Raw genomic sequence first — 20,244 nt, 5'->3', positions numbered from 1 at the left:
CTTTGTACTAGTAGTTGTTGTTGTTGTTCTTTAATATCTTTTTTTCTTGTTTGTACTGATAGTAGTAGTAGTGGTGGTAGTAGTAGTAGTTCTTTAATTTCTTATTTTCTTGTTTATAGTAGTAGTAGTGGTAACATTATTAGATATTGTTGTTATTGTTGTTGTTGTTTTATTTCTTCTTTTCTTTTTTTCTTGTTTGTTGTTGTTGTGGTAGTCGTAGTAGTAGTGGTGGTGGTGGTAGTGGTACTAGTATTGGTAGTGGTAGTTGTTGTTGTTTAATGTCTTATTTCTTGTTTGTTGTTGTTGTGGAAGTCCTAGTCGTGAACGTGGTCATAGTCGTGGTCCTAATCGTCGTAGTCATGGTAGTAGTAGTAGTTTTCTTGTTTGTTGTTGTTGTAGTAGTAGTAGTAGTAGTAGTAGTTTTTTGTTCTTTTCTTATTTGTTATTTTTGTTGTAGTAGTAGTTGTTGTTGTTGTTTGTTCTTCTTTTCTTGTTTATTGTAGTGGTAGTGGTTTGTTGTTGTGGTAGTGGTAGTGGTAGTCGTGATTGTAGTAGCGGCAGCAGCAGTAATAGTAGTAGTTTTCTTGTTTGTTATTGTTACTGTAGTAGTAGTAGTATTTTTTTTTCTTGTTTATTGTTGTTTAGTTTTCTTGTTTGTTATTGTTACTGTAGTAGTAGTAGTATTTTTTTTTCTTGTTTATTGTTGTTTAGTTTTCTTGTTTGTAGTAGTAGTAGTAGTAGTAGTAGTAGTAGTAGTAGTTTTTGTTGTTGTTGTTTTTTATTATTTTCTTGTTTATTGAAGTGGTAGTGGTAGTGGTAGTGGTAGTAGAGAGAGAGAGATGTTTTGTTAAAGGAAATGAGAGAGGGAGAGGAAGAGAAAAAGAAAGAAGGAATGAGAGAGAGGGAATAAACATACAACATAATAAAGAAAGAGAAAAAGAGAGAGAGATGGAAAGAGAAAAGGGAATGAATGGGTAAAAAACAAAGAGAGGGTAAGATCTTGTTCTTTAACATCTTCTTTTCTTGTTTGTAGTAGTAGTAGTAGTAATAGTGGTGGTGGTGGTGGTGGTGGCACGATCCAGTGAGGTCCAATACAATACCACGAGATAGGAAACACTCCGATATACGTTAATTTGTGGGTGGGTGGAGACTTTACATACGTTAATTTTGTTGAGTTACAAGAGAATAAATCCATTCTTAGACAATTTCAGAAAGAAAAAAATATTGATAACAATAACAAATTTTTTGTCATAACGTAGACCAAATGGAAAATGATGAAGGTCCTAATGTTCAAGATCGCGAGGTGTATCTTAATCAGTGTGTCCCATATCGACAATGTAAGCTAGCAATTAGATGAAAATGTCGATTGTCTATAGAACACGTACGATGCTTTGTCATGTTTCTATCAGAGATCATTGATTAGGTGATCTTAGATTTTGAGAAAATTGTAAGAAAATTATATATCAATCATGCATTGTATACACAAGATAATTGAATATGCATTGATACCCATGGATGTTGAGATATCTAATCCACTTAGAGAGAAAGCATCCATACCATTATACAATGGGACTTTTTGGCACTATCATAAAAAACATTTGTGCTTTTTGAAGGTGGTTTATGATATTTTTTCAGGTTACTGAAGTATCACATATTACAACTTGCAAATACGATACCTGAGTCTTGTGATGATGTGCTACATGGTTTACGAAAGCTTGGCATGGACTACAATAGCATCCATGCATGTATCAACAATTGCATACTGTTTCGAGGAGTATACGAGACTATGGAGACATGTCCAAAGTGTAGTGCTCACAGGTATCAATAGGAGTTGCAAGGGCAAACCATCTCTCAAAAAGTTCTTAGACACTTTTCGCTTATCCCCCGCATAAACCACATGTTTCGTACATTCAACATGGTGAGCTTGACAATGTGGCATGCGTAGAATAGGTATATAGATGGAGTTCAATGATCAATGGATTTACTCGCATGGAGCCACATTGACTCTACCTTCCAAGGCTTTGCCTGAGAGCCAAGGAATCTTCGCCTCGATCATGCTATGGATGGCATGAACCCATTCGATCTGTGCTCAATTTCTTACAGTATGTGGCCTATAGTCCTTGTCAACTACAATATTCCTCCGTGGCTTTCTACGAAGAAATGACATCTCATCCTTAGCTTGCTCATTCTTGGCCGCTATAAAGTCAAAAATATGGATGAACATGTTCGTCCATTAGTTGATGAGCTTAAGACTTTGTGGAAGGAGGGGGTCACCGTGCAAGATATGAGTAAGTGTGATGGTGGACGGTCCACCAATATTTGAGCCATTGTCATCTGGATGATGCATGACTTTCCAAGATTTGGAGAGTTCTCAGGTAAGTAGGCTTCCGTTCTCGTTTGTAATATCCATCATAGCTCGTTCAAGTTTGTATTCATTAGTGGATAGAGGTGTTGGAACAGGTCTGGTTACCTCAGGTTATCATGCATGTCTATTGTGTGGGCCACAGTTAGACTCCCAAAGGTCACAAACCATGAGGAAGATGGTATATCAAGTGTTACAACTATATATATCATCTCTCACTTGACTTAGGTCTCACCTATATATACGAACTCTACATCAATATGAATCATTCTTTGGGAGCATGTCTTGTGTATCTCTCTCGTACTCTCTCTCTCTCTAAACATGATATCAGAGCTATGGATGCATAGCAACAACAAGGAAGATAAGTTGTTTCATTGTTTATACTTGATTGAATTCTTTGCACAAGTGATGATTTGATACATGAACTTGTTCAAATTTTAAGTATTAGTTATGGATCAAAGCGTAGCTCTCGTCGTGCTCTCGAATCGTGTCAAAACCGCTTGTCAATCGGAGTTCTGGATCAAAAGTTATGACAGTTCAGGATTCAAGACACTACAAGATATAGACCTTATAGTGACGTTTAAAGCGACGAAAATACAAAGAACAAAATTTGCCCCCGTCGTCGCAAAAAGCGTCGTTATTGACGACGCCATAGAATCGTCGCTATAACCGTCGCTATATGCGTCGCATTTGCGACGTAAATAGCGACGCATATAGCGACGGTTACGGAGAATTTGCGATGCTGATAGCGACGACAATAGCGATGCGTGCAGTAAATTTGCGCCGCAAATAGCGATGGTAACAGAGAAAAAAAAAATTTGTGGCAGGGCAGCAAGCTGCCCTGCCACATATAGCACTGTGTGCTGTATGAGAGCCATACAAAATAGTTTCTGCACTGCTGCATACAAAGCGTTTGCAAACAAAAAGAATGTATACTGAAATCATAAAACTGATGGATGAAATAAATACATAATATCGCATAAAATGCGATTGGTACAATCATAAAACAATATCACTAATACATAGAAAATGTCTATATAGATCGGGCGACTAAAAACTAAAGGTATGTGAGCTCTAAGGATCCAAGGGCGAGCTACAAATCGTCGTCCCCCGAAAGCTCTTCCCGCTGTAAAGGAGCATCAAACGGATTCTGCAGAAAAAGAAACAACATATCAATCCACCATACAATAATGCATTCAAATATCTCATGGTTACTACGGACAAGAAAGATGAGTGACTTACTGGGCCGCCGCATCTATACAATCGGTCGATCAATGATTTGAGACCGTGCCTCTCCGCATATCGAGTCTCAAGGCCTTGCGGATCGCGATTTGTAATGGAGTGCTGCAAAGAAAACAAAATGCTAACTGTTAGAAACATGATTGTCAGTACAAAGAATATCTCAAAAAAACAAATAAGCAAAACAAAAGAGAATCTTACAAAGTCCTCCAAATATGTCCTGTGGCCGCCACTCCCAAGATGATGTACCGATCCGGCCTCGATTCGTGCCCTCGCCGCCTCCCGCTGCTGACTCCAACGTCCTGGCGAATTTGTAGCCTCCTCCCTCAGTCGGTGCCAGTCGTCTGCATCTAACCACTCGGGCTTTGGAGCCCCACTCTTGATTGCCTTGCGTGTGTCGGATCGTCTATGTGACATGTATGCACGCAGGCAATCCATCATCCAGCCCGTAGAGAATCTATCCACTACGGCTGGCACCAGGAACTCCTCGTGCAAGGATGCTACTATGTACTCCTTGCTCCCCTCCGGTATTTTCCTCCAATGATCCAGGACGTTGTGCCGAAAAACTTGTTGGCACAACTCCCTCATGCGAGCCATCACCCTCCTCCCCTCATCATTCATGATGATGGCTCCTGACCTGCCATCCACTAGGTATCCATAATCCCTAGGAGTGTGCCTTGTATGGGCTCTCTCCCATCTCCGTCCACGCTCTTGGGCATATCCAGGAGACGCCTGAACATCCGGTGTACCGACGGGGGTACCCTTTCCCGGAGTGCCACTCAAAGGGGTGCCACCAGAGGGTGTGCCACCAAAAGGTGTGCCACCAGAGGGGGTGCCACCAAAAGGAGTGCCACCAAAAGGCGTGACATCTGCCGATGGCTGCGCAAAAGCCGTAGTAACTGGAGTGGACGTCCCCACAGGTGTGACAAATCCTGGAGGTGACCGAGCTCTAGCTGAACGACGAGACGGAGACACCGTGTCCGTGTCTCCACAGCAGCACCCCCCTGATCCTCCTGCAGTCGCAGTCCATCCCTCTGGCCCAAGTCGCGAGCGTCGAGATCGTCTGCTCGAAGCTGAAGCATCTGATCGCGCTGAAACTGATCTAGCAGAGCGCCGTGACGAAGAACGAGACAGCTCCTGATCTGCTATCTCTCTGAATCTCGCGAGCTGATTTGGAGACATACGTGCCATCATCTCCTGAAACTCCTCATCGCTCATCCCTCGACTCATCCTGAAAATGTCGATACCTGCAGAGATAAAAAATAATGTTAGAATAATCAATTTAAACTATACAAAGCACATTAATAAAATCATTTTTGAAAAATCCCTCTTAAAATGCATATCTTATCTACCTTTATGGAAGATCTAAACAACGAATTGAGTAATACAATTCTCCAAGAATGAAGTATTCTATGGTCCCATGTTAATCTCCTGACACAACTCTGCATACACTGGAAGGTCGATAGACATGTCACCACAAAATAACGAGTCTGTCTCGTTCTCAAAAAATTCTACGACTTCTGTATTTCCATCATTGTTAGCCGATGCAGGCTCCAAGCTTGCGGTGGCCTCCACCCCTTGTAATTTCGATCCCTCTATTTGCATATTTTCTTCATCTATGCCTGGAACATCGCTTTGATCGTATACTCTCGCACCTCGAGGAGTTGAAGGTATAACATACCACCATCGAGGTTGTCGGGGATTTGGATAGAAGATTACCTATTCACAAACACTTACAAACCGTCTTCAAACCATTGTGACATAAACCATGTCCTATTACAATTAGCAAGAAAATGCCTAGTTGCACCTGTCCACAATGGGCCGGCAACACAAAGGTGTTGCGCAAATCCATCCATTTTTTTTCGGAATCTATTTCGAGAAATCCAGATGGACCTCATCGAACTGTTGCGCCAGCTCCTCCAAGTACCACTGCACGTCGAATATTATCATGGAGAAGCTACGATAATCCACCGTAATAATACTTTGCAAATTCCCAAAATACTCCATCTCATCCACAATCGTGTTCGGATCCGTTGCTCGTCGCCAGCTCTCTTGCTCAAACCTTGCCATGACACCACAGTCCATTGTGGAGCGCATTTTGTCAATACGCTCCACCCGAAAATGCCATCCGCGCGACCACGCTGCACTATATATTTTGTACTGCACATTGAAACACTCAAATTAGATGTAGCAAGCAAATTTAGATATGATACATTCTAAACCCCTCATTACCTTTGGACTACATCCCCTCGAGAACTCCCACTCCTCCATTGAGACCTCTGTCCCTTCGCTGGATGCTGCGGTCAAGGCTCCATGCAACCATCGTGTTGACATAAACCGCGGCATCTCCTCCATGCCTTCAGGATATCGAATCGGTCGGTGACACGTACTGCGTCGGAATTCAGCTCGCACTTCCTCTCGATCTTGCCTTGCAATCTGGTACTTGGCGAGCCACGTCTCCATGGAGGCATGGTGCAACACACAAAAGCGATTCACCTTCTCTTCCATTGAGGCATCCATTCTTTTTTCTACCCCATTTTCAACCACCATATCTCCAGTCAGCCTGTCATCGTCCTTCAGCGTCCATAGCATTTCATTGTCTGGTTCCACCGTTGGTAGCCATTGTGAGATATGCACTAACGCCTCTGACACCAACCAACCTTCTGCCATGCTACCTTCCGGACAAGCTCGTTGTCGCACAAAGCCTTTCAGGGTTTTCATGAAGCGCTCCAGGAAGAACATCCATCGCGTATGGACAGGTCCAGCAATCTCCACTTCATCCACAAGATGCACAAGAAGGTGAACTTGTATCGTGAGCATGCTAGTGGGCACGTATTTCTCAAAGAGACAGACCGTCTCAACTGCTCCCCGCCTTGCGGATTCAATAGAGGACGTCTTAATCTCTTTCTGTGAGATCCATTGCACCAAAGTCGACAGCTTGTAAATGGCCCCGCGAATTTCTGGAGTTAGGCATCTCGTGATCGCGATCGGTAGGACAAATTGCCACAAATGAGAAAGCATTAAGAATAATGGTCACTTTTCAAATTTCAAAATGTCCACGCTAATTAAAATCCATTCTATTCACAAACCTGACATATCTTATGCCAATCATGGGATTTTAGCCCAGAAATCAGGTCATCTTTAGAAAATGCGGACCTGAGAGAACGCATCATACCCGTCGGAGTGCGGATAGACTTGATTACTTGCTTCACAATGCGCTCTTCTTTGGTAGACAAAACCGAGGGAGCGCGAGGAAGCTGCACTCCCCCTTCAGCACTCAACTGCGACCAAAGCGTCTCCATCTTACCTACCTCCTTTAAATCCATTCGTGACCCTACAGTGTCTCTCTTTCCTGTGATGTGGTCCCATAGCAAGCTGCCCACATTTTTGAAAATATGCATGGGATCCAACAAGTGGTTGACCTGTAAGTGGGTCCAATATGGCAACTCGTAGAAAACTGAGAACCGTCGCATTTCATTTGGATGTGAATCCGGGTTTACCATTTTCAGCTCGTACCAGCTTGCAGTGATCATACGTGCTTGAGGTCGTCCAAGAAAACCTTCCCTGAGTTCATGATCCTCCGGCAAGAAAACATAAGATTTATCTACAAAGCGGTTGCAGATTACATGTACTATTGAGCAATTAGTGAAAAAGGTTGCTTGTTGTATTGATGTCTACATTTTGTGTAAGATTACAAAAGACTAGCTTAATGTGTTGTATCCTTGTTTGTGATAATGGCAAAGAACAGTGAAAATCCCATTATTGAGAAGCTCGATAAGAACAACTACCCTTCATGGAAGTTCCATGTGACAAACTACCTCATTGGAAAGGGCCTTTATGAGTTTATTTCACGTGAAGAAAAGGAGCCACAGTTGGGTATCCCTCCAATTGCAGATGAATTAAAAGCATGGAAAGAATGGAATGTGAAAGACAAAAATGTGATGTACTAGTTATATGTAGTCATTGATAATACAATGTTGGGACATATCAAGGATGCAAAAACTTCACACATAGCTTGGACAAATTTTTAGAACATGTTTTCAATAAATACAAAGGCACGAAAGATTCAACTCAAGCAAGAGTTGAATGCCTTGAATAAAGGAAAAATGTTGAAGATGAGAAGCATTGCAGATAATTTAATAGCAATTGATGTAATGCCTAATGATGATGATTTGATTTCATCGACTTTGAGTGGCCTTGATAATGAGAAGGCATGGAAATCATTTGTTACTCCAATATACGTACAGAAGCCATTTCCAAATTTTGATGAGCCGATCTCTCTCATGATTACCAAAGAGATCAATATGCAGGGTCGCTCATTTGAAGAAAATGGTAAACAGGTTCAAGAATTTTACTCAAGTTTAGGTTTAAGCATTTTACTCAAGTTCCGGAACAGATTCAAGAATTTTACTCAAGTTCAAGAAGGAGATTTGGTGAAATGCAGGTTTCAGGAGGTCGAGGAAACTTTAGAGGTATGAGGAGCTCTAGAGGAAGAGGTGGATGGGAAAATAGAGATTTTGGAAATTTTGCTATTTTTTACCTTTATTGTGGCAAAATAGGCCATATTGCAACCCATTGCTATGCTAAGAATAATGATATTCAGATTTGTAAATTGTAGCAAGGAAACTATGCATCATCTTCATGAGAGAATGAAGACAAAAATGAACGTCTGTTTGTTATGCAGCATATGATGAATGTAGTTACAGGAAAGGGGACACATGATGATGTATGGTATGTCGATTTAGGCGCATCTAATCATATGACCAGTCATGTTGAATGGTTTGGAGAGATGCAAGATATACAAAATTGAGGTTATGTGTATACGGGTGATGATTCATACCACCCAGTTTCACACATTAAAAAGATTCACCTATCCTTGTATGATGGCTAGACAAATGGTCTGATAGATGTATTACATGTGCCATCAATAACAAAGAATTTAGTGTCTATTGGCCAAATGGTAGAGCAGGAGTTGCAGAATTTTGTAAAGTCTGTGAAGCATGCGAGCTTGGTAAGCAAACAAGACAACCCTTCTCTCATGATAGAGAAGTGAGTAGAAAAATACTTGATGTAGTGCGTACATATGTTTGGGAGCCTACACATAATGTATCTCTTGGTGGCAGCAAATACTTTGTCACATTTATTGATGAATGTTGAAGGAAGTTATGGGTATACTTCATAAAGAAAAAGAGTGATGTGTTTGAGCACTTCAAATCTTTTAAGGCAGTTGTTGAGACAGAAACATGCTTAAAAGTGAAGTGCTTGAGATCAGATGGAGGAGGAGAGTAGCTCTCTAATGAGTTTAGTGGCTTCTTGAGGACTCATGGGATAAAGAGAAAATTTACTTGCAGGTATACCCCTCATCAAAATGGGGTTATAGAAAGAAAAAATAGGAGGCATATTGCAGAAGTTGCACGGGGATTAATGGCTGATAAGAATATGCCAAAATATTTTTGGTCTGAAGTTGTCCATACTACTCTCTATATTATGAACAGAACCCCCATAGCTACAGTTCATGGGATGAGTCCTGAAGAATGCTTTACTGGCAAGAAGCCTGATGTATCACACTTGAAGGTATTTGGATGTGTTGCATATGTTCATGTGCCAGGATGAGCTACAGAAGAAGCTTGATCCAAAGGTAGAAAAATGTATTTTAATTGGATACTCTTTAGATAAAAAAGGATATCACTATTATAACCTTGGCAGAGGTGAGTTCAGAGTGAGGAGGGATCTTATCTTTGATGAGATGGGCAGCTGGTATGCACCTGATGGTGATGTATTAGATGATGATAATGATCAAAACAGCTATCTGTAGAAAGAAAAATAAGAATCAAGGAGTCTTAATGGACGAGAAACATCATTTGGTACTATACCTATAGTGAGTCCTTGATCTCGGAGACTAAGGAATAGCCCCACAAAGAGAGTTTGGATGATGAGCTTGGTATTCCTTTAGTTAGTACACCAGGTGTACAGAGAGCTCACAGTAATGTAAAGGCTCCATTTAGTGATCCGGTGGTACGTAAATCTAGCAAGGTCAGATATCCTATTAAAAGATTTGGTTTTGAAGGTTATGCAGCTCACCATTATGCTTATATGGTGAAACTAGTTGAGAACATTGAGCCTACTTATTTTGAGGACGCTATTCGTTATGCTCATTGGAATGCAGCAATGGATGAGGAGATGGCTGCATTAGAAGCCAATAAGACTTGGAATCTGGAACCCTTATCTAAGGGTAAGAAAGGTATTGGCTGTAAGTGGGTTTACAAAGTCAAGCATAATGAAGATGGTTTAGTCAGCATGTATAAGGCTAGGATGGTTGCAAAAGGCTATACTCCAACATATGGCACAGATTATGAAGAGACATTCAGTCGAGTTGCTAGGATGGCAACTGTTAGGTGTGTGATTGCCTTGGCAGTAGCCAAAGGTTGGATTTTGCAACAAATGGATGTTAAGAATGCCTTCTTGCATGGTGAATTGCAAGAAGAAATGTATATGGAGCAGCCAACAAGTTATGAGGATTTAGAGCATCCCACATTTATGTGCAGGTTAAAGAAGGCACTCTATGGGCTGAAGCAAGCACTAAGAGCATGGTCTGACAAGATTGGAGAGTATCTTGTCAATACTGAATTTTGTATTTCTGATGTTGATCACTCACTTTATGTGGAAAAGCGAGATGTAGGTTTGGTCATCATAGTCATCTATGTGGATGACTTGATTATTACAGGTAACAGTGGCAATGGGATTACTAAAGGTATGAACTCCTTCAAGAAGAAGTTTGAGATGGAAGTTTTGGGTGAGTTGAGATACTTTCTTGGTATTGAGGTGATCAGATGTGATGATGGTATATGGCTATCCCAAAGGCAGTATGGCTTGGATATGTTATCCAAGTATGGTATGACACCATGTAAGCCTCTTTCAGTACCATTGGAGCAAAATGTGAAGTTGAGTGCCGACATTTGGGATGAGATAGAAGACCCTACTATGTTGAGGAGGATAGTAGGGAGTTTGATTTACATGAATCTCACAAGGTCAGACTTGAGCTATGATGTTGGCCTTGTCAGGCAATTTATGGAGATGCCTAAAAGCCTCATTTGGATGTAGTTAGACGTATATTGAGGTATCTGAAGTCCACTTTACATTATGAACTTTTTAATGAGGCAGGGAAGGACCTATAGGTCTTTGAATACACAGATGTAGATTGGGCTGGTAGCATGTCAGACAGAAGATCTACTAGTGGATTCATGTTTTCCCTTGGTAGTGCAGCAGTTACATAGAGCATAAAAAAGCAACCTACAGGTCCTTTATGGAGTACGGAGGCTGAGTATAGAGGTGCTACTATGGCAACATGTGAGGTGGTATGGCTGCAAAAGTTATTAGGTGATTTGGATGTGCAAGGAGATGGTTCAGTTGTTATTCATTGTGACAACATGAGCAGCATATTGTTAGCTAGAAATCCAATGTTCCATGCTATGACAGAACACATTGAGGTGCACTACCACTTTGTGATAGAGAAGGTACTTGCAGGAGAGATTGACTTCGTATATGTTAGCACACAGGATCAGATAGCTAACATTTTCACAAAGGCATTGGGTGCAGAGAAGCTTCGAAAGTAATCATAGTCGTGGTCGTGGTCGTGGTCGTGGTTGTGGTCATGGTCATGGTCATAGTCGTGGTCATGGTCATGGTCATGATCGTAGTCCGGGTCGTGGTCGTGGTCGTGGTCATGGTCATGGTCATGGTCGTGGTCGTAGTCATGATCATGGTCGTAGTTGTGGTTGTGGTCATGGTTATGGTTGTGGTCGTTGTCGTGGTCGTATTCGTAATCGTGGTCATGGTACTCGTGGTCGTGATCATGGTCATGGTCCTAGTCATGGTCATGGTCGTCGTAGTCGTGGTCGTGGTTGTGGGTCATGGTCGTGGTAGTCGTAGTCTAGTCGTGGTTGTGGTCATGGCTATGGTTATAGTCGTAGTCGTTGTCGTAGCTGTAGTCGTGGTCGTGGTCGTGGTCATGGTGATGGTGGTGCTGTTTGTAATCGTAGTTATAGTCGTGGTCATGGTCGTGGTCATCGTCGTGGTCGTGGTCATGGTCGTAGTTGTAGTCGTAGTTGTAGTTGTGGTCATAGAAAAAGAGAGAAATGGAAGGAGAGGATAATAATTTAAGAAAAAAAGAATGATAACAAAAACAAATTGTTTGTCGTAATGTAGACAAAATGAAAAACGGTGAAGGTCTTGTTATTCAAGATCGCTAGGTGTATCTTAATCAGTGTGTCCCATGTCCTTGCTCTCAATGCAAGCTGACAATTAGACAAAAACGCTGATTGTTAATAGAACACCTACGATGATTTGGCATTCTGAGATAGTTGATCAGGTAATTGCAGATTTTTAGCAAATAGTAAGAAAAGTTAATATCAATCATGCATTGTACTCGCAAGCTAATTGAATAGCATATACAATAATATTGGGTCTCGTTAGCAAATTTCTATCTAGGGAGGTGATGTCTCGTCCCAAGGAGGAGTGCACCCTTTGCGGCCAATTATAAGAGTTTGTGGGCGTGCAATGGATGGAGTGCATGAGCCAATCCACCACTTGCAAGGCCAATCTATACCGTCAATGCCAGAGGAGACAGGCAACCTTCCAAACCTACCTACAATCTTGGAGCCTGAGATGGAGGCAATGATCGATGCATTGATTCCCATGGATGTTGAGACTTCTGATCCGCTTAGTGAGAAAGCATCCATAACATTATATGATGGGTGCCAAGTATCTCGCCTGAAGACACTGCTTTCACTCTTAAGTATGCAAGCAAAATACGGGTGGAGCGATACGAGTGTGACCGAGTTGTTCATGTACCTTGTACATACGCTTCCTTGATTTTTTTTTCGACACTATTATTAAAAACATTTGTGCTTTTTCAAGGTGTTTATGATTTTTTTCAGGTTATTGAAATATCATATATTACCACTTGCAAATACCATACCTTAGTCTTGTGATGATGCACAACATTTTTTACGAAAGCTTGGCATGGACTACAACAACATCCATGCATGTATCAACGATTACATACTGTTTCGAGGAGAATATGAGACTATGGAGACATGTCCAAAGTGTGGTGCTCACATGTATCGACAAGACTTGCAAGGGAAAACCATCCCTCAAAAAGTTCTTAGATACTTTCCACTTATCCCTCGCATAAACCACATGTTTCATACATCGGGCAAAGTGAGCTTGACAACGTGGCATGCGTAGAATAGGTCCACGGATGGAGTTCTCAACTAATATCAGCGGATTCACACGCATGGAGCCACATTGACTCTATCTTCCTAGGCTTTGCCCGAGAGCTAAGGAATCTTCGGCTCGGTCTTGCAATGGATGGTGTGAACCCATTCGGTCTGCGTTCAGCTTCTTACAATGTGTAGCCTATAGTCCTTGTCAACTACAATATCCCTCCATGGCTTTCTACAAAGAAAGGACATCTCATCCTTAGTTTACTCATCCCCAGCCGCTACAAAGTCGAAAATATGGATGTGTATCTTTGTCCATTAGTCGATGAGATTAAGATTTTGTGGGAGGGGATCACCGTGCAAGATATCAGCAGGCACAATGGTCAGTGGTCAGCCAATATTCGAGCCATTCTCATGTGGACGATGCATGACTTTCCGGGATTTGAAGAGTACTCAAGTGAGCAGGCCTCCATTCTTGTTCATAATATCTATATTTTATCTCATTCAAGCTTGTATTCACTGGGTCGTGGTGTTGGAAAAGGTCTAGTTACCTCAGGTGATCATGCATGTCCATTGCACAGGCCATAGTTAGACTCCCGAAGGTCATGAATCATGAAGAAGATGGTATATCAAGGACACGCTGCTTTCTTTCCAGAGGATCATGAACTCAGGGAAGGTTTTCTTGGACGACATCCAACACGTATGAACGTCGCGAGCTGGTATGAGCTGAAAATGGTCCATGCAAAATCATATCCAAACAGAATGTGACGGTTCTTAGTTTTCTACGAGTTGCCATATTGGACCCACTTACAGTTCAACCACTTGTTAGATCCCATGCATATTTTCAAGAATGTGGGCAGCTTGATATGGGACCACATCACAGGAAAGAGAGTCACTATAGGGGCACCAATGGATTTGAAGGAGATAGGTAAGATGGAGGCGCTTTGGCCGCAGTTGAGTGTTGATGGTCGTGTGCAGCTACCTCGCGCTCCTTGGATTTTGTCCACTAAAGAAGAGCACATTGTGAAGCAAGTAGTTAAGTCTATCCGCACTCTGACGGGTATGATGCGTTGTCTCAGGTCTGCATTTTCTAAAGACGACCAATTATCAAGAATAAAATCCCATGACTGCCATAAGATATGTCAGATTTGTACTACAAATGGATTGTAATTGGCGTGTGCATTTTGCTATTTGGAGTGTAGCCATTATTCATAATGCTTTCTCATTTGTGGTAGTTTGTACTACCGATCGCGATCGCACGATGTCTTACTCCAAAAATATGCGCGGCCATTTACAGGTTGTCTACTTTGGTGCAATGGATCTCACAAAAGGAGATAAATGTCCTCTATTGAATCCATGAGGTAGGGAGCAGTGGAGACGGTCTATCTCTTTGAGAAATACATGCCCATCAGCATGCTCACGATACAAATCCACCTTCTTGTGCATCCTGTGGATGAAGTGGAGATTGTAAGCCATGTCCATACGCGATGGATGTTCTTCTTGGAGCGCTTCATGAAAACCTTGAAAGACTTTATGCGACAACGAGCTCGGCCAGAAGGTAGCATGGCTGAAGGTTGCTTGGTGTTTGAGGCGCTAGTGCATATTTCACAATGGCTACCAACGGTGGATCCAGACAACGAAATGCTATGGTCACTGAAGGATGATGATAGACTGACTAGAGATGTGGTGGTTGGAAATGGGGTAGAAAAAAGAATGGATGCCTCAATGGAGGAGAAGGTGAATTACTTTTGTATGTTGCATTATGCCTCTATGGAGACGTGGCTCGCCAAGTACCAGATCGCTAGGCAAGATCGAGAGGAAACGCGAGTTGAATTCCGACGTAGTACGCATCATCGACCTTTTCGATATCCCGAGGGCATGAAGGATATACCTTGGTTCATGTCAATGCGATGGTTGCATGGAGCTTTGACCGCAGCATCTCACGAAGGGACAGAGGTCTCAATGGAGGAGTGGGAATTCTCGAGGGGATGTAGTCCAAAGGTGATGAGGGATTTAGGATTTTGCGTGTTTGAATTTTATATGCAACATCTAATTTGAGTGTTTCAATGTACAATACAAAATATATAGTGCAGCATGGTCGCACGGATGGCATTTTTACATGGAGCGTATAATTGATAAAATGCACTCCACAATGGACTGTGGTATCATGGCAAGGTTTAAGCAAGAGAGCTGGCGACGAGCAACAGATCCAAACACGATTGTGGATGAGATGGAGTATTTTGGGAACTTGCAAAGTATTGTTACGGTAAATTACCGTAGCTTCTCCATGATACTATTCGATGTGCAATGGTTCAAAGCGGTACTTGGAGGAGCTGGAGCAATAGTTCGAGAAGGTCCATCTAGATTTCTCGAAATAGATTTTGAAAAAAAATGGACGGATTTGCGAGACACCTTTGTGTTGCAGGCCCATTGTGAACATGTGCATGGACTTATTTGTTTGTTAATTGTATTACGACATGGTTTATGTCACAATGGTTTAAACTCTCGTGTACATGTTTGTGAATAGTAAATCTTCTATCCAAACCCCCGACAACCTCGATGGTGTTATGTTATACCTTCAACTCCCTGAAATGCGAGAGTATATGATCAAAGTGATGTTCCGAGCATAGATGAAGATAATATGCAAATAGAGGGGTCGATATTGCAAAGGGGTGGAGGCCACGGAAATCTTGGAGCCAGCATCGGCTAACAATGATGGAAATACAGGAGTCCAAGAATTCTTTGAGAATGAGGTGGACTCATCCTTTTGTGATGACATGTCTATCGACCTTCCAATGTATGGGGAGTTGTGTCAGGATATTGACATGGCACCATAGGATACTTCATACTTGGAGTATCCACTTACTCAATCCGTTGACCAATCGCTTATAAGGGTACATAAGATATGCATTTTAAGTGAGATCTTTTTTTTAGGATTTATATTACTGTGCTTTGTATGATTTAAATTGATTATTCTAACATCATTTTTTTTCTGTGTAGGTGACATTTTCAGGATGAGTCGAGAGATGATCAATGAGGCGTTATAGGATATCTTCACACGCATGTCTCTAGACCATATTGCGAGACTCAGACCAGGAGCTGTTTCGGTCTTGGTCAGGGCACTCTGCTAGATCTACTTCAGCGCGATTGGATGCTTCAACTTAGAGCAGACGAGCTCGACGCTCTAGACTTGGGCCAGAGAGAGGGAGTGCTTCGGGGTCAGGGGGATGCTGCAGAGATACAGATGCAATGAGCCCGTGGTCGACAAAGGATACAGGTGTGACTCCTCGCTCTTGTGGCGGTTCCAGGGAGCGCGGCTCAAGCTCAGGTGGATGCTATGGAGGCACGGACGTGGTGTCTCCGTCTCGTCATTCAGCTGGAGTTTCATCACCTCCATGATTTGTCACACATGTGGGGACGTCTACTCCAGTTACTCCGCTTTTGCTCAGCCGTCAGCAGGCAGGTGGCAATAGGGGTGCCACTCTGAGAGATATTACCCGGGTCGGTACACCGGATGCACAGGGGTCTCCTAGATATGCCAAGGAGCGTGGATGTAGATGGGAGAGGACCCATCTTAGGTAGACCCCAGGGGGATATGGATATCTAGTCGATGATAAGTCAAGAGCCATCATCATGAATGATGAGGGAAGGAGGGTGATGGCTCGCATGAGAGAGTTGTGCCAACAAGTTTTCAGCACAATGTCTTAGATCATTAGAAGAACATACCAGAGGGGAGAAAGGACTACATAGTAGCATCCTTGCATGAGGAGTTTCCAGTTCCAGCCTCAGTAAGATTTTCTACCGGCTAAATGATGGATTTCATGCGTGCATATATGTCACATAGACAATCCAATGCACGCAAGGCAATCAAGAGTGGGGCTGCAAAGCGTAAGTGGTTAGATGTGAACGACTGGCACCGACTAAGGGAGGAGACTACAGACTCTCCAGGACGTTGGAGTCAACAGTGCGAGGCGGCGAGGGCACGACTCAAGGCCGGAGTGGTCCATCATCTTGGGAGTGGCGGCCATAGAACATATTTGGAGGACTTTGTAATTTTTTCTTTTGTTTTGCTTGTTTATTTTTTTGCAATATCCTTTGTACTGATAATCATGTTTCTAACAGTTAGCATCTTTTTTTCTTTGTAGCACTCCATTACAAATCGTGATTCGACCGGCCTTGCAACTCGATATGCAGAGAGGCATGGTCTCACATCATTGATCGACCGATTGTATAGACGCAACAGCCCTGTAAGTCACTCATCTTTCTTGTCCGTAGTTACCATGTTTAATTAGAATGCATTATTGTATGGTGGACTAATGTGTTGTTTCTTTTTTTGCAGAGTCCATTCGATGCTCCTTTGCAACGGGACGAGCTTTCGGAGGGTGAGGATATGTAGCTCGCCCTTGGATCCCTCGAGCTCACACACCTTTATTTTTTGGTCGCCTGATCTATGTAGATATTTTCGATGTATTAGTGATATCTTGTCATGATTGTACCAATCGTTTATTATGCGATCATGTATTTATTTCATGTATCAGTGTTATACTTTGTTTTTGTTTGCAAGCGCATTGTACACAGTGCAGAAACTATTTTGTATGGCTATAACAAAGCACACAATGCTCTACGTGGCAGGGTAGCTTGCTGCCCTTCCACAAATTTTTTCCCCCTGTTATTAGCATCGTAAATTTTACAGCTCATGTCCTTATTTTCGTCGCAAACCGTCGCTATCAGCGTCGGCACTACCGATGGTGATAGTGACACTGATTCCGACTATTCTATGGCATCGCCAATAACGACGCTTTTTGCGACGACGGGGGCAAATTTTTTTATTTGCATTTTCATCGCTTTTAATGTCGGTATAAGGCCTATATCTTGTAGTGTATAGCGCCAGTGGATTAACGTAGTCGGTATGCACTGTTTGACTCAAAAGGCCACTTTCCTTTATGTTGTATCTTATCTATACTTTGTATATATTGTATAGTGTATGGAAGAAGAAGAAAAAATCAACAAGAAAACGTTTTGGCCTCCATCTCTCTTTTTGTGTTCTTGAGCGAGCTTCCTCTTGTGTATACAGTGTGTGTTTGGTGCAGCAGCTCAAGAAAATCCCCTCATCATGCGATTCTTGACATGTTTTTTAGTTTCATAAATCACCTTTCACCTGGCTAAAACGGCACTAAATAGCTCGTATGAACATATTTCAACAAGGAGCTTTCTATATGATTTACACATACTTTCCTATTGCATTGTTTTCTCAATGGTACATATACCTTTAAGTTTAATAGATATATATAAGATAACTCAGGATTCTCTCTCTCTCTTTTCCTTTTTATATCTCTCTCTCTCCTCCCCTCTCTCCTTGAAATGAGAAAGCTACAATTCACTTAGGTCACGTCCATGACTACATTAATTGTGGTGCCCCTTTGGTGTCAAGCCATGAGGACGTGGGACCCACACACCATCCATAGTGCAAGCATGAGAAAAGCCTTGTGTCTTTTTGTTCCAAATGAGGCTAGGGACACCAACACAATGCAAAAGGTGTAAGCCTAAAATCTATTTAGGTCAGGTGCATGATTACACTAATCATGGTACCCCTTTGGTGCCAAGCCACAAGGGCATGGGATGACCTGGACACCATGCACAATGCAAGCATGAGGAAAGCCTCGTGTCTTTGTGTGCTAGAAAAATCGAACACCAACACAAAGTGAAAATGTGCAAGCCTAGGATTATTTAGGTCAAGTGCAACACTACACTAATCATGGTGCCTCTTAATGTTGAGCCATGCGGATGTGGGACCCAAATACAATGAGCAATGCATACATGAGGAAAGCCTTAGGTCTTTGTGTGCCAAGGAAAGCATGGGACACTGATGCAAAGTGAAAAGTGTAAGCCTGAGATGGTTTAGGTCAAGTGTAGCACTATACTAATCATGGTGCCACTTTACACGAGGATGTGGGACCTAGACACCATACATAATGCAGATATTAGGAAAGCCTTGTGTCTTTGTGTGCCAAACAAGCTTAGGACACCAACACAAAGCAAAAAGTGCAAGCCTTAGATCGTTTAGGTGGTCGCATACAATAGAAAACCACACACATTTTCATTTTAATTCACTTGCTAGAATGAGCTCTCCAATGTAATGCTTTTGCTTTGTTTCACATTTCTTCTTTCCTCACTAGTTGTATTCTTGTATCTCAACCTCTTCCCTCCTATAACTATTTCCTTTATTATTGTTGCTATTTTTCATGTAAAATCATTAGCTTTTGTAGAAAAGCTCCACAACTCTTTTGATCTATCAACACATGATACTTGCAAGAGACCTAATGCACTTCATTTTGGACATTCATAACATCTATCAAGATTCACTAAGTATCCATTAGGTGGAAAGAGAGATTTGTGAAATTTTCTTATCATCCTTTCTTTTGGTATAAGTTTGTCAAGCTATTCTTTTGTTATATGAATGAGTATCCATGTAGACAAACTCCACCTTTGATATTTTGCATAAGAAATTTCATTGTCTTTGTTGTTTGTTTTGATATTAACATATGTTGAGACTATTCATTCATATATGTAGCACCAAAAAGCTTCATGGCTACCATGATAAAGAATATCATCCAAGAACTCTTCAAAACCTGGAATTGATATTAAAAATATACATTATTCAATTAAAATATAGATATCATAAATACACAAATAAAAGGAAAGTTGAAAAGACTTTATACCTGCAACATGCTCTAATGGAGTTGAGTTTGATCCTAAGAGTTCTTTAGACTTTACTCTCCAAGAACCAAGACATTCTCTCAAAGTATCTATATCTTCTCTAAACCAACCATGATCATCACTACAAGGATACAGGCGCATAGCAACGACGATTTCTAATGTAAATTAGTGGCGTCGCTATTTGCATCGCAAATGCGACACAAATAGCAACGGTACTTGGGTGAAAAAACGTGGGCCGAAACCCGAATGCGTCATTTTGCACGAACGAACGAAAGAGAGAGCGAAAGGGAGAGCAAACTGCATCTTTCATTTGAGAGGGAGAGGGAGAGAATGAGAGAAAGAGGGAGAAGAAAAGCTTCTCACCGCCACTATCGCCGTTTATGAAGAAGAGGAGGAAGTGTACAGAGGGCGAAGAGGAGCCGCCGAATCCATCCTCAGGCCTTTGTGGTGAGTGCATTGTTCCCTCTTACTTTGTTTTTGTTTTTTCTCATTTTCTTTTGCTTTTTTTTGTTAAAAGCCATGTGTATTGAGAGAGAGAGAGGAAATGAGAGAGGGAGAGGAAGAGAGAAAAGGAAAGAAGAAACAAGAGAGAGAGGGAGGGAGAGAGGAGAATGAATGAAAAAAAAAGGAAAGAGAGGGTAAGATCATGTTCTTTAATTTCTTATTTTCTTGTTTATAGTAGTACTAGTAGTAGTTCTTTAATTT

The 20,244-nt window shown here is 41.8% G+C and overlaps 1 protein-coding gene across 1 annotated transcript; it reads right to left on the bottom strand.

Moving 5' to 3' along the window:
* Window positions 1–3,393: 3,393 nt before the first annotated feature.
* Window positions 3,394–19,680, bottom strand: LOC148022260 (uncharacterized). The gene is made up of 5 exons (XM_087696824.1): window positions 19,542–19,680; window positions 19,416–19,451; window positions 3,803–3,951; window positions 3,624–3,706; window positions 3,394–3,512 (listed from the first exon to the last, which is right to left on the bottom strand). The coding sequence occupies exons 1-5, from the start codon at window positions 19,678–19,680 to the stop codon at window positions 3,437–3,439; spliced, it is 483 nt and encodes a 160-aa protein (XP_087552950.1). The 3' UTR covers window positions 3,394–3,436.
* Window positions 19,681–20,244: the final 564 nt, after the last annotated feature.

This window comes from Lygodium microphyllum, chromosome 17 (genome assembly GCF_053477565.2).
Source record: "Lygodium microphyllum isolate KBCC chromosome 17, Lygodium_microphyllum_v1.1.10, whole genome shotgun sequence".
In the NCBI taxonomy this organism is placed as follows: Eukaryota; Viridiplantae; Streptophyta; class Polypodiopsida; order Schizaeales; family Lygodiaceae; genus Lygodium; species Lygodium microphyllum.
Note: the sequence above shows the minus strand (reverse complement) of the source record. Positions and strands in the feature narration are given on the sequence as shown.

Bases quoted from the DNA above. Each gene is read 5' to 3' on its own strand.
- LOC148022260 (XM_087696824.1), bottom strand. From the start codon at position 19,680: ATGCGCCTGTATCCTTGTAGTGATGATCATGGTTGGTTTAGAGAAGAT. The intron at 19,452-19,541 runs GTATAAAGTCTT...TATCAATTCCAG, and splicing joins TCCATTAGAGCATGTTGCAG to GTTTTGAAGAGTTCTTGGAT. The intron at 3,513-3,623 runs GTATAGATGCGG...CTTTTTCTGCAG, and splicing joins AAATCATTGATCGACCGATT to AATCCGTTTGATGCTCCTTT.